We start from the raw sequence: 13,809 nt of genomic DNA on the forward strand, positions 1-13,809 counted from the left end.
GGCTGTAGTCCACACAGTGATTGCACACAACCCGAGTCGCAAGTGAACTGATCTTAAAAATTCAGCATTTCATCTGATCTCAGAAAACAAGCTGAACATGTAGGTAGGACCTTTTTATAGTCTCCTGCTAAATTAAAAATACATGTTCCCTTTTTACAATGACAGAAAACACTACTTTCATAATTGCTCTCACAGGAAATATTGTCAATACTTTTTTTTAATAAGTTAATCCAAAAAATATTAATCACAAAAGTAAAGGGCTAACCCTATTGTCAATATTACATGCGCTTGTCGTCTGGACATTTCAGATCATACTGTGGCTGGACCATGCAAACTTGTACAAACTGAAAGACCTTTTTTCCTCTTGCCCATGGCTACACTGAGGAAAACTATTAGGGCACGCTCATATGAGCATATGACTTGGACGAGTGATATCTGATGTTTTATCTTATAGCACTCAGGCCAATGTTATACTATGGGGCAGTGCAGATTTGTGCCTTTTTTTCTCATGTTGCTTCCGCGAAAATAATTGCAGCATGATGTGAGTGGCTCCGCAAATTCAATCACACGCATCCATTCAAGTATATGGGTGGTAGTGAAACATAGGACTGCACTTGGATGTATTCTGAGTGCAATCCAATGTAGTGAACAGAGACAATAGAAAAGAGGGATAAATTAAGTTCTCTGTCTTCTCCGCACCTGTGATCCGATTCTCTCATGTGAGAGAATCAGATCACACTCAGGTGACACTAGGCTGAAACTCTGATCTGAGTTTTAGCTGAATGTCATTAACATAGAGAATGATCTCTCATTTTTTATCCTCTGCTGGATTATTGGACTCTCATCTCCTTGGACATGTATACGGTTACTGAATTGCATTCGGATTCTGGACTATCTTATCCTTTGTGTGGTGGATCGTGTATGGACCTTTCGTATTTTTGCCTAAATAAAGGTCATGGAATTGTTTACTATACCCTAGCTCTGTTGATTGTGTGGTACCGGAGAAGGACCCCTTGACAACTGGTGGCAAGCAGCGGGATCAACAGAGTGTAACCTAATAGAGAACCACCCACAGAGTGAGTACAGAAATTGGACTGTATCCAGTTTACAGGAGAGAGCCAGAGACGTGGGCCTGAACTACCAGGGAATGACTAAAGAGGCCTTAATTGACCTACTGGTGGGTGCCAGCCCAGCCAGCTTTTCCCATATGTCTGAAGGACGAGCACTGGAGACGAGGACCCCCACCCCAAAAAGCCAGTGGGTGGTGTGGTACGAAGAAGAGATGGCGGTTCTGGGCCCAGGTGTCTCTCAGGAGTACAAGGAGGAGGCTGCCAGCCGGGCACAGCGGAGACAAGAAGCAATGGAGCTTGAAAGAGAGAGTAACGCAATGTGGAGTGTAAACTTAACGATCCAGGAGCCTGTACGGATCACCCAGACAGAGTTTAAGTCATTTGATGAGGCTTCCAGAGATGTGGAGATGTTCTTCAAGGACTCTGAGCAGCAGTGTGCTGTGATGGACGTGCCCCATTCTGGCTGGATGCGTTTGTTAGTGGGACTCCTGAACGGTAGCCTGGCAGAGGCTTACCAAACCATTGACTCACAGCGGAATCGGGATTATAACATTGTAAAGCAGACTACCCTGGATTACCATGCTATCACCCCAGGCTCATATAGGGCCAAGTTCCGAGACCTCCCATGCACTACGGAGGGATCGTTTAGGATGTATGCACATAAGATGTCCCAGACATGTTGGAGATGGCTGGAAGCAGAAAACGCCTTTATTGTGGAAGATGTTAAACAGGCGTTCCTAATAGAACAATTTCTTGCCAAGTTCCCCGCAGAGGTACGGGAATGGGTCCATGAGATCACACCATGCACCGTGGATAGAGCTGCAGCCCTGGCCGATGAAGCCCTTACAATCCGACCCGCAATGGAGGAGGCTTCTGGACAATGAACCACGGCCTTCTCCCGCACCCCGCCCCCCTCCAATTATATCTTCCCTTCCACCTAGTCGCAAGCCGATGACAATTACGCCTCACAATCCTGGGCCCCAAAAGTTACGACCTGGGGGTATCACTGAGAAGAGATGTTATGGGTGAGGGCAACCTGGACATTTGCAGTCTGGCTGTCCCTCAAGGATTCAGAGGGAGCCCCACGCAGCCCCACCTCGTCCAGTACATCTTGTGCACTCCATCCCGCCTGAGGAAGAGCTACCACCACCCCCACCAGAGTGGACCACCGACCATGGCACCATAGATACCCCTCCTGGAGTGTACGGGCTCCGGCCTTTGTCCATCAGAAATACAGAGCAATGGCATTGCCACCTGCAGGATATCTTAATTGATGGATGCAATGTGTGGGGATTTAGAGACACGGGGGCATTCCTGACTATCACTGACCCCCGTGTGGTTTGACCCGAGGCAATTCACCAGGGCCTGGGAATTCCCATTGTCCTGGTGGGGGTGTCCACAAATATGTACAGCGAGCTTTGGTACATTTGGATTATGGTTTTGGAGAAAACTTTGTTGGATTGGAGTTATGGGAGGACTTCCTGCAGATATCCCCCTTGGAAATGACATTGGGGAGTAACAAAGTCATTTTGTGGGAGCAGAAGGTCTGTGGGTCTCTCACTCTTCTGAAAGAACAATTGGAGGGAGGTATTGCAGATACCGAAATGCCCATCATTCCCTACGTTCTAGAGTTCAGAGACTATCTCATCCAGCTAGTGTCATGCTCACGCCCTTTCTGGTGGGTGTGAGCTCGGGTGGTTTGTGGCCCCACTGTACCATGACTCAGACTACCCTGGAAGGGGCGTGACTATGACAGCTGCCTGGGTTTTCGCTGGAGCCTCTGCTGGTGAGGTCAGGCTTGTGCAGCAGGCAGCTGCCAGGTGCTACTCTAGGGTTGCGTCTGGCTGTGGCTGCTGATCCCACTTGGGAGACAGGAGCACTAGGATTGTTGCGGGCATCAGGCAGGACTAGCAGATGAGCATGGATGAGATTCAGACGAGCAGGCTGTCACGGCTGAAACACAGAGCTTGCAGAGACACAGGACTGGCAGGAACGACAGAGATACAGCGCTGACAGGCATGGCAGAGAACACAGGGCAGGCAGGCACAGCGGAGAACACAGGGCTGGCAGGCATGGCAGAGAACACAGAGCTGGCAGGCACGGCAGAGAACACAGGGCTGGCAGGCACTGCAGAGAACACAGGGCTGGCAGGCACTGCAGAGAACACAGGGCTGGCAGGCACAGCAGAAAACACAGGGCTGGCAGGCATAGCAGAGAACACAGGGCTGGCAGGAACGGCATATGAAGGTGTGGTGTATGAAGGAAAAGGTAGGGACCTTTTCAAACAGGAGATGCAGGTAAGGAAACAAGCAGAAAGGAAAGTAGTATGAAGGAACAGGTTGGGACCTGTTCACACAGGAGATTCAGGTATGGAAACAAGCCAGAAGGAAAGGAGAATGAAGGAACAGGTTGGGACCTGTTCACAAAGGAAGAGAAGTGCAAGGCTGCAGATAGGAGCGGAAGAGCAGCAAGAGATAGCGTAGCAACAAAAGCTAAGCAGAGCAGAAGCGCAAGGAATGCGGAGAGGAGCTGCATAAAGAGATTTCTGCAGAAGCTAAGCAGAGCGGAGCCACAAGGAATGTGAAGAGGAGCTGCAGCAAGTGATTACTGCAGCAGCAGAAGCTAAGCAGAGTAGAATGGAGCAGAACCGCAGGAGTGCGGAGCAGAGGGTGGAAAACAGGATCAAGGCAAGGCAAGGAGAAAAGCCTCTAGAGAGGGAGAAACACAGAGCAAGGCCTGGCAAACTCAGAAGCTAAACACAAACTGAGCTAACACTTTGCAAAGGCCCAGAGCTGGCAGAAACCACATCATGGCTTGGAGCAGTGGGTAAGATAGTGTGAGAGATGAGAGACCATGCCCTGATGCCAGCAGGGTTGTTACAGTACCCCCTCCTTTACGGCCCCTCTCCTTCAAGCCTGCCAGAATAACTTATAGAAGAAGGATAGGAGCACACATAGTCAGAACCATCACAACATTCCTCTGTTAGAATGAGGTAGATGAGACATTAGAGATCTCAGGTTGCCCAGTCTCTTTGAGTCCAGTAAGATCAGCTTCCCACATAGAAGATACAAGGGACAGGATGTCTTTCACCTGGTTGACTGAAAGCAGGGACTTGGAAGCTTCTGATTTGACCTCAACATAATCCGATTCTTTGGAAACTGAAGACACCTTCACTGGATCCAACTTAAGCCCATCATCACAAGAAAATTGAACCTCCTACTTTAGACTGTTGGAAAGCAGAGATGAGAACACTTCTGTCTTGGGATTTTCACCCAATAGCCAGATGGAAGCTGGAGGCATACATACAGGAAACATCTTCAGCCTGGAACCCTGAAAAAACTGTACCTCCTCTTCCGGATTAGAGGATGAGTAAGTCTCTGTCTTAGTATCAAGTAGCCACTTGGAAGCAGAAGGCATACATTCAGGAAACCCCATCAGCCTGTTACTCTGACAAACCTGGACCATCTCTTCCTCCGGATTAGTGAAGAACAGAGATACAAGAGCTTCTGCTTCAACTTCTTCATCCACCTGCCACATGGAGTCTGAAGGCATCTTTACAGGAAGTATCTTCTGCCCATAGTTCAGAGAAAAACTTTTAAGAGTCAGGGATGTTCCTGGGAACTGGTCACTGGTATTGTCACTGGAGGTGTGCGGAGAGAACGCCACTGCTTCCTTTACTTCAGTGATAGATAGAAGATAGATGCAGATAGGAGCGGAAGAGCAGCAAGAGATAGCGTAGCAACAAAAGCTAAGCAGAGTAGAACTGCAAGGAATGCCGAGAGGAGCTGAAGCAAGACTTTTCTGCTGAAGCTAAGCAGAGCGGAGCCACAAGTAATGTGGAGAGGAGCTGCAACAAGAGATTACTGCAGCAGCAGAAGCTAAACAGAGCAGAGCCACAAGGAATGTGGAGAGGAGCTGCAGCAAGAGGTTTCTGCAGCAGAAAAGCAGAGCAGAACCGCAAGGAATATGGAGCGGAGCTGCAGCAAGAGATTACTGCAGCAGCAGAAGCTAAGTAGAGTAGAATGGAGTAGAACTGCAGGAGTGCGGAGCAGAGGTAAAGCCACAAAGGTACAGAGCAGACAAAGCTGCAAGAGTGCGGAGCATAAGCAGACTGAGAACACAAGGAAAGACACAACAGGGAAGGAAGCCACAGACAAGGAGACCGAGATAAGACTAAGTTCAGACAAGGAAATTGAACAAGACAAGAAACAAGAACAAAGACACAGGGACAAGGATATTATGCCTCCTGGAGGGCGGAAAACAAGATCAAGGCAAGGCAAGGAGAAAAGCCTCTAGAGAGGGAGAAACACAGAGCAAGGCCGGGCAAACTCAGAAGCTAAACACAAACTGAGCTAACACATTGCATAGGCCCAGTCCACTGGGTGGAGCTGCACTAAATACTGGAGGCCTCTTGGTAATTGGTCAGGAACAGATTAGACAGGTGCACCTGATTCCTATAAGAACCAGAGAGTTCAGGCACCGCCCTCTATGCACACAGCCAGGAAGCATACAGAAAGCAGAGGAACAGAATATGGAGCTGGCAAGAAACAGAAACCACAGCATTGCCTGGAGCAGTGGGTAAGATAGTGTGAGAGATGAGAGACCATGCCGTGATGCCAGCAGAGTTGTTACAGCTTGCTACCTTGGCTAATGAACATCAGCGAACGGCCCAGTCCAGTCAAAAAGCCTTGTATGACCATAAAGCCAGGACCTAGGAATTTATGGACAAGTGCTCATGATTATTGCAACCCTTTGCACTGTACAAGGAACTATAAAGTATTGAGCAATATGGACTAAAGTGAGCAGGCCAGAGGTCTGTGTAGGCCTCATGGTGTGCTCACTTTTTATGAGGGGGGAGAGGTTGTGATGGTGTGATATGCTATGTGGGTATCATTTTAGTGTATATTTCTATTTTACTTATTTTCATGGTGTTCTCTTGTAGAAGGAGTTATTTTTTAATTGAACATTGGCTGTGGTTGCCATCTGATATCAGCCCCCACAGCACTGTATTGTCTTCTCACAGGATCAGTGAATAGTCCTTTTTGCTAATATGCTAATGATATATTGACCTAGCTTGTAGAAACAATGAGCCCCTGCAACCTTCCCCCTCCTGACCTGTGAATGAGGAGATGGATTTGTAAATATCAGGGAGGAGACACAGGTGAGTCTTGTGTGGAATGATGATGTGAACACAGCAAGTCAGAGAGTAGGGGAAGCATATGGACCATTTTTTTATCCTCTGTCTGCTGGATTATTGGACTCTCATCTCCTTGGACATTTATCCGGTTGCTGAACTGCATTCGGATTCTGGATTATCTTATACTTTGTGTGGTGGATCGTAGGTGGACCTTTCGTATTTTTGCCTAAATAAAGGCCATGGAATTGTTTATCATACTCTAGCTCTGTTGATTGTGTGGTAACGGAAAGGACCTCGTGACACGAGCTCTTAGAAATGTTATCCCTGGAAACTAGTAGCAAGCCCTTAGAAATGTTATCCCCGGAAACTAGTAGCGAGCCCTTAGAAATGTTATCCCCAGAAACTAGTATACTGATTAAAGTCTGAGGTTTTCTATTTTTGAAATTTGCCTCATAGGAGAAAAAAAGTTGTGAAAGGGCAGTACACTAATAAATTATATGCAGGCTAAATAATCTCATTACTACATGATGTTCCCTAAACTATATTGAAATTTTGTGAAGTTGTGCCAAAGAACTACACCATCTGTACAACTGCACGTTACAGAATGCAGTATAGTAAATTAATTCTCTCTCGTTTTAGTAGAAAACTTCCAAAACAAATGGAAGTTATGATTTATTTTAAAAGTAGTCATTCTGATTACTCTCAAATTACCAAGTATACAGAAGCGGATGGGGTTGTCCTTTGACACTCTAAATGTTGCTAAGCTACAAAACCCGGGATGCTCATTAGAACAGCATAGCTATTTTCATAAGAAAACTCTGTTTTTCTAAGAATTACTTTCTGTAAGCTCAGCCATTAAGATGGATGTAACAATTTCTTTTTCTTCATAAGTATGAGAATCCCATTGCCAGCCAATAACCCTTAGATTTTCATTTTCATAAGGAGTCTACAAGGTCGGTTAGACTTTATGAAGTGCTCTCTCCAGCTTCCAGTCTTGATGCAATTCCTTCTTATTCATTTTAATCCAAAATGCTCTAGGAACCTCAAGCGCAAGAATATATTCAGTCTGAGTAGAAGAAGCCTGGAGGTACAAAGCCGGGATGTCTTGGGAACATGAAGACAAATAGGGTCCCTGTTCTGAGACCTTAGGTTTTAATTCACTGACATAAAGTAAAATGTCTCTTCAACTCCTCATCTGCAAGTTGCAGTTTTAAGGCAAGATCTATCGGGAGGGGAAATCTTGTCAAAATTGAAAAATGTCATCTTACTCTACCATTTTAGGGTCCACAGTAGGGAGGTTACCTGGACCAAATGATGTGATACATACTTTTAGTACGCCTGGTTGCATACAATTACAGTATATAGTAGATTGCACAGTCTACTCCAGAGAGATTTGAAAATATTCTTCCTGCACTCCCAACAGCTGAAATATATCTGCCGCTGAAACATCCATCGTTAAATACTTAATGAAGCTACTTTAAAATCTCACAATGAGAAATTGGAACCGCTGCTCCATCTTTAATTTGGCAATCATATGCGTGACTTAACTCTTTCCCAGCACGAGACAGATTTCTGCCAGTAATGTCATACACCATGTTATGTCTATGTTCTAACATGTAAAACAGAATACTAAAAAAATAAAAAATATCAGTATGTTGCAAAGTAGAAAAAAAAGCTTTACAGAAGAAGATGTTCCTGGTGGATTACCGCTACCATGAAAGGTCCCTGTGATACTTCATGTTATAAATTCCACTTACATCGGGGAATAGTGTTTTAACATTTTAATCAGCGCTCACTCTCTATCATCTCTTTGTGTTTTCGCTGATTTCTTATAAGTTGGAAAATGCATTTTTAATTTTTTTTATTTCCTTAAAGATTACAGACTGAAAAGTAACATCTAAAGTGTAACGCGACTGCTAAAAACCCGAAGCTCTCCTGCCGGAGAATCTGAAGTAGATCAGCTCAAGCAGCTGTAGGGTTAATAATTATACAGTCATGGATATTACAGAGGAAAAAAAGATTTCAGGTGCGGGATAGGACAGCCATGCTGTGCGTGCACTTACCAGGGAGTTGCTGGTGGGAATACGTGTTGTATTTAGCCCAGCCAGGGAGGGGAGGGTCTGGGACATCCAGTTAGAGATCATTGCCATAGTGCTGAGGAGAGCACCAAGTGTTAGAAGCGGAGAGTCCATCCTAGGGAAGCTAATGAGTTTTCATAGTGACTGATCAGCACCAGAGATGGAAAGAAAAGGGAGGAGTAACTGCAGAGAGCCACAAACAGCGTCCAACAGGAGAGGGATTCTGCACTCTCCTTGGAAGCTCAGAACTGATTCCTTCTGCAATTTGTCAAAATCTACACACTCAGAACAATGTTGCCCAACGTTAGACGGTGGCATATATTCAACATTGCATAAGATTTGCACTTACCAGAATGACAGTCATGCAACATATCACACCAATAAATCAACACATCAATCACAGAGCCACTATTATAAGCAGGAGCCTATCCAAAAGTTATATATAAATCCAAAAATCATGGAAATATAGTCCACCGAGATAAAAGCAAAAAGTAGTACAAATGATGAGTACTTCAATTCACGGCAAAGTGAAGGTACACAAATATAAGCATAAGGCAGGGGTAATTTCACGCACTACTGCAAAACTTCACACGGGTAAAGTGTACAGTGTTGAGTAGGGTTGAGCGACTTTTACTTTTTTAGGGTCGAGTCAGGTTTCGCGAAACACGACTATCTCTAAAGTCGAGTCGAGTGAAATCGGCCGATTATGGCGAAAAGTCGGGGATCGACCGAAACACGAAACCCAATGCAAAGTCAATGGTTTTTTTTTCTCTCTCTCTCTCTCTCTCTCTCTCCTCCATCCCTGAACAGAAAAGCTGGTGTTACACATTTCAAATCGCTACAGCGCACAAGCGACAAGATGACGATAGGCGTCCACACCCCTAAGACCTATGTCATCACTCTGCCCACGCTCCTTCATTGGCTGAAAAAATGGCGCCAAGTGCGTCATACGAAACGCGACTTTGGCGCGAAAGTCGCGTACTGCATGGCCGACCCCACACAGGGATCGGGTCGGGTTTCATGAAACCCGACTTTGCCAAAAGTCGGCGACTTTTGAAAATGAACGATCCGTTTCGCTCAACCCTAGTGTTGAGTATAGAAAAGTAAAGAAAACTTTATACATACTCAACATATAAAAGTTATCAAAATTGTAACAGTGTACCTGCACAGACAATTGTAAAAATGCGCAAAAGTAGATTTATAGATAATTTTAATTCTGAATTGTGAGTGGAGAGTAATACCTACCATGCTCCGGAGTCAATGTTTTTTTTGCCCCATACAGTTTTGTCTGAATAAAGTTCACTAGAGAAGCAGAAGTATTATTTCAGTGAACATAGGTTATATGAGGGCTCCGTTTTTTTCTTTATTTCACTGGACCAGTCTTAGGCTAGGGTCACACGAGTGTATATGCTCTCATCTGAGAAAATCGCTCCAATTATGCTAATTGCACTTTAATTATGAGAAGATGGAGAAAAATATTCTATATCTTCTCAATTCTGTCAGTCCATGAAAATCGGACTGCAGTCAGATGTCATCTGAATGCGGTCCGATGTGTTCCACACACTCATTCACTTGCATGGCTGAGTGCAACGTGAATATCAGATCAAACTCGGGCATGCTATGATTTTTTCCTTGTACTGACTGGATCCAAAGGAAAAATTGGACATGTGCACTGCCCCATAGAATAACATTGGTCTCAGTGATACAATGTTTTGTTGGATCGCACTTAGACCAATACGACCATGTGCATGAACCTTTAAGTTGGGCTCCCTGAGCTTCTGTAAATGAACATAAAACATTGGTGCCAATTGTCACGGTTCCACTCATCAGTGTGTCTGGGATATAGCTACTGACAGCACATCCATTAAATCTGGTTTAGAGATGTGCTGAGCTGTCAGTGTGTTGGTTGAAAGCTCAACTATCCAATCTGAGACTGTGAGGCATCGGCTGTCTCCATATGTTCATTATGTCAGTTAATTGCCATGCTTCTTAACCGAGCTGTCTCTCAGAACTCTGCAATACGTACATTCAGCTTGTGAGTTTTGTCCTGTGCTCTCTGTGCCTTGAGCTCTGTAAGCTGGATCTGTTGCCTGACCTTGGACTTAGTTCTGACCACCCCCTTCAGCTCTGATCCATTATCCTCCCGTTACTCTCACTTCGGAACGTTACCTGACTACGCTTTTGTCTCTACATTCTGTTTATGACGTACCCTCCTGGCTTCTGACCTTGGACTCCTTGACCACTCTGACTCAACGCTTGGCTGTGAGATGTGACTAGCATCACACCAATCACTAACCCATGCTAACGACTGAGCTGGCATGCCGATATACAGCCCCTGGCAAAAATTATGGAATCACCGGCCTTGGAGGATGTTTATTCAGTTGTTTAATTTTGTAGAAAAAAAAGCAGATCACAGACATGGCACAAAACGAAAGTCATTTCAAAGGCAACTTTCTGGCTTTAAGAAACGCTAAAAGAAATCAAGAACAAAAAATGTGGTAGGCAGTAATGGTTACTTTTTTTAACCAAGCATAGGGAAAAAATTATGGAATCACTCAATTCTGAGGAAAAAATTATGGAATCATTAAAAACAAACAAAAATAAACCGCTCCAAAACATCACTAGTATTTTGTTGCACCACCTCTGGCTTTTATAACAGCTTGCAGTCTCTGAGACATGGCCTTAATGAGTATACCACAGTACTATTCATCAATCTGGCTCCAACTTACTCTGATTGCTGTTGCCAGATCAGCTTTGCAGGTTCGAGCCTTGTCATGGACCATTTTCTTCAACTTCCACCAAAGATTTTTAATTGGATTGAGATGCGGACTATTTGCAGGCCATGACATTGACCTTATGTGTCTTTTTTCAAGGAATGTTTGCACAGTTTTTGCTCTATGGCAGGATGCATTATCATCTTGAAAAATGATTTCATCATCCCCAAGCATCCTTTCAATTGATGGGATAAGAAAATATCAACATAAACTTGTGCATTTATTGAAGATGTAATGACAGCCATGTCCTCAGTGCCTTTACCTGACATTTAGCCCCATATAATCAATGACTGTGGAAATTTGCATGTTCTCTTCAGGCAGTCATCTTTATAAATCTCATTGGAACGGCACCAAACAAAAGTTCCAGCATCATCACCTTGCACGATGCAGATTTGCGATTCATCACTGAATATGACTTTCATCCAGTCATCCATAGTCCACGATTGCTTTTCCTTATCCCATTGTAACCTTGTTTTTTTTTCTGGTTAGGTGTTAATGATGGCTTTTGTTTAGCTTTTCTGTATGTAAATCCCATTTCCTTTAGGTGGTTTCTTACAGTTCGGTCACAGATGTTGACTCCAGTTTCCACCCATTCATTCCTCATTTGTTTTGTTGTGCATTTCCTGTTTTGGAGACACATTGCTTTAAGTTTCCGGTCTTGACGCTTTGATGTCTTCCTTGGTCTACCAGCATGTTTGCCTTTAACAACCTTCCCATGTTGTTTGTGTTTGGTTAAGATTTTAGACACAACTAACTGTGAACAACTAACATCTTCCTCAACATTGCGTGATGATTTACCCTCTTTTAAGAGTATGATAATCCTCTCCTTTGTTTCAATTGACATCTCTAATATTGGAGCCATGATTCATGTCAGTCCACTTGGTGCAACAGCTCTCCAAGGTGTGATCATTCCTTTTTAGATGCAGACTAACAAGCAGATCTAATTTGATGCAGGTGTTATTTTTGGGTATGAAAATTTACAGGGTGATTCCATAATTTTTTCCTCAGAATTGAGTGATTCCATAATTTTTCCCCTATGCTTGTTTAAAAAAAGTAACCATTACTGACTACCACATTTTTTGTTCTTGATTTCTTTTAGTGTTTCTTAAAGCCAGAAAGTTGCCATTTGAAACGACTTTAGTTTTGTGCCATGTCTGTGATCTGCTTTTTTTCTGCAAAATTAAATAACTGAATGAACATCATCCAAGGCCAGTGATTCCAAATTTTTGCCAGGGGTTGTACTATCCCATGTCAATGAATGATTCCATTCACTGAATTCACCCATATATTTATAAGAGGGGGGATATCAAAGCATTTTCACCAATATTTCAGCTTCAAAAACTATAAGTATTTATCACACAATATATGTGCCAAAATTGCAATTTTTACATTGTTCTGGCTACTTTTTTAACCCCTTTCTGACCTCGGATGGGATAGTACGTCCGAGGTCAGATCCCCTGCTTTGATGCGGGCTCTGGCAGTGAGCCCGCATCAAAGCCGGGACATGTCAGCTGTTTTGAACAGCTGACATGTGCCCGTAATAGGCGCAAGCAGAATCGCGATCTGCCTGAGCCTATTAACTAGTTAAATGCCGCTGTCAAACGCAGACAGCGGCATTTAACTACCGCTTCCGGCCGGGCGGCCGGAAATGACGTCATCGCCGACCCCTTCACATGATCGGGGGCCGGCAATGCTTCAGAATTGTAACCATAGAGGTCCTTGAGACCTCTTTGGTTACTGATCGCCGGCAGCTGTGAGCGCCACCCTGTGGTCGGCGCTCACAGCACACCTGATTTTCAGCTACATAGCAGCGAACAGCAGATCGCTGCTATGTAGCAGAGGCGATCGTGCTATGCCTGCTTCTTGCCTCCCATGGAGGCTATTGAAGCATGGCTAAAGTAAAAAAAAAAAAAAGTAAAAAAAAATGTGAAAAAAATAAAAAAAATATAATATAAAAGTCTAAATCACCCCCCTTTCGCCCCAATCAAAATTAATCAATAAAAAAATAACAAATTTACGCATATTTGGTATCGCCGCGCTCAGAATCGCCCAGTCTATCAACTAAAAAAAAGCATTAACCTTATTGCTAAACAGCATAGCGAGAAAAAAATTCGAAATGCCAGAATTACGTTTTTTTGGTCGCCACGACATTGAATTAAAATGCAATAACGGGCGATCAAAAGAACGTATCTGCACCAAAATGCTATCATTAAAAACATCATCTCAGCACGCAAAAAATAAGCCCTCAACCGACCCCAGATCACGAAAAATGGAGACGCTACGGGTATCGGAAAATGGCGCAATTTTTTTTTTTTTTTTTTTTTTTTTTTTTAGCAAAGTTTGGAATTTTTTTTCACCACTTAGGTAAAAAATAACCTAGTCATGTTAGGTGTCTATGAACTCGTACTGACCTGGAGAATCATAATGACAGGTCAGTTTTAGCATTTAGTGAACCTAGCAAAAAAGCCAAACAAAAAACAAGTGTGGGATTGCACTTTTTTTGCAATTTCACCGCACTTGGAATTTTTTTCCCGTTTTCTAGTACACGACATACTAAAACCAATGATGTCGTTCAAAAGTACAACTTGTCCCGCAAAAAATAAGCCCTCACATGGCCAAATTGACAGAAAAATAAAAAAGTTATGGCTCTGGGAAGGAGAGGAGTAAAAAATGAACACGGAAAAACGAAAAATCCCAAGGTCATGAAGGGGTTAAAAATGGCAAGGATAATTGTTATGGCCAGCTAAGCC

At 43.8% G+C, this 13,809-nt stretch overlaps 1 protein-coding gene across 2 annotated transcripts in view; it reads right to left on the bottom strand.

Moving 5' to 3' along the window:
• OLFM3 (olfactomedin 3) overlaps nucleotides 1–13,809 on the bottom strand; it is a 405,674-nt gene that overhangs the window by 188,994 nt on the left and 202,871 nt on the right. Inside the window, exon 1 of one of the 2 annotated variants that reach the window (XM_069737371.1) lies at nucleotides 8,271–8,416. The exons of the other annotated variant lie outside the window; for it this stretch is intronic. Coding sequence (XP_069593472.1) covers nucleotides 8,271–8,399 — 129 coding nt within the window. The 5' untranslated portion in view covers nucleotides 8,400–8,416. Of the gene's footprint in view, nucleotides 1–8,270; nucleotides 8,417–13,809 lie in introns of those variants that run through there. 2 annotated transcript variants of the gene reach the window in all.

This window comes from Ranitomeya imitator, chromosome 8, assembly GCF_032444005.1.
Source record: "Ranitomeya imitator isolate aRanImi1 chromosome 8, aRanImi1.pri, whole genome shotgun sequence".
Taxonomy (NCBI): domain Eukaryota; kingdom Metazoa; phylum Chordata; class Amphibia; order Anura; family Dendrobatidae; genus Ranitomeya; species Ranitomeya imitator.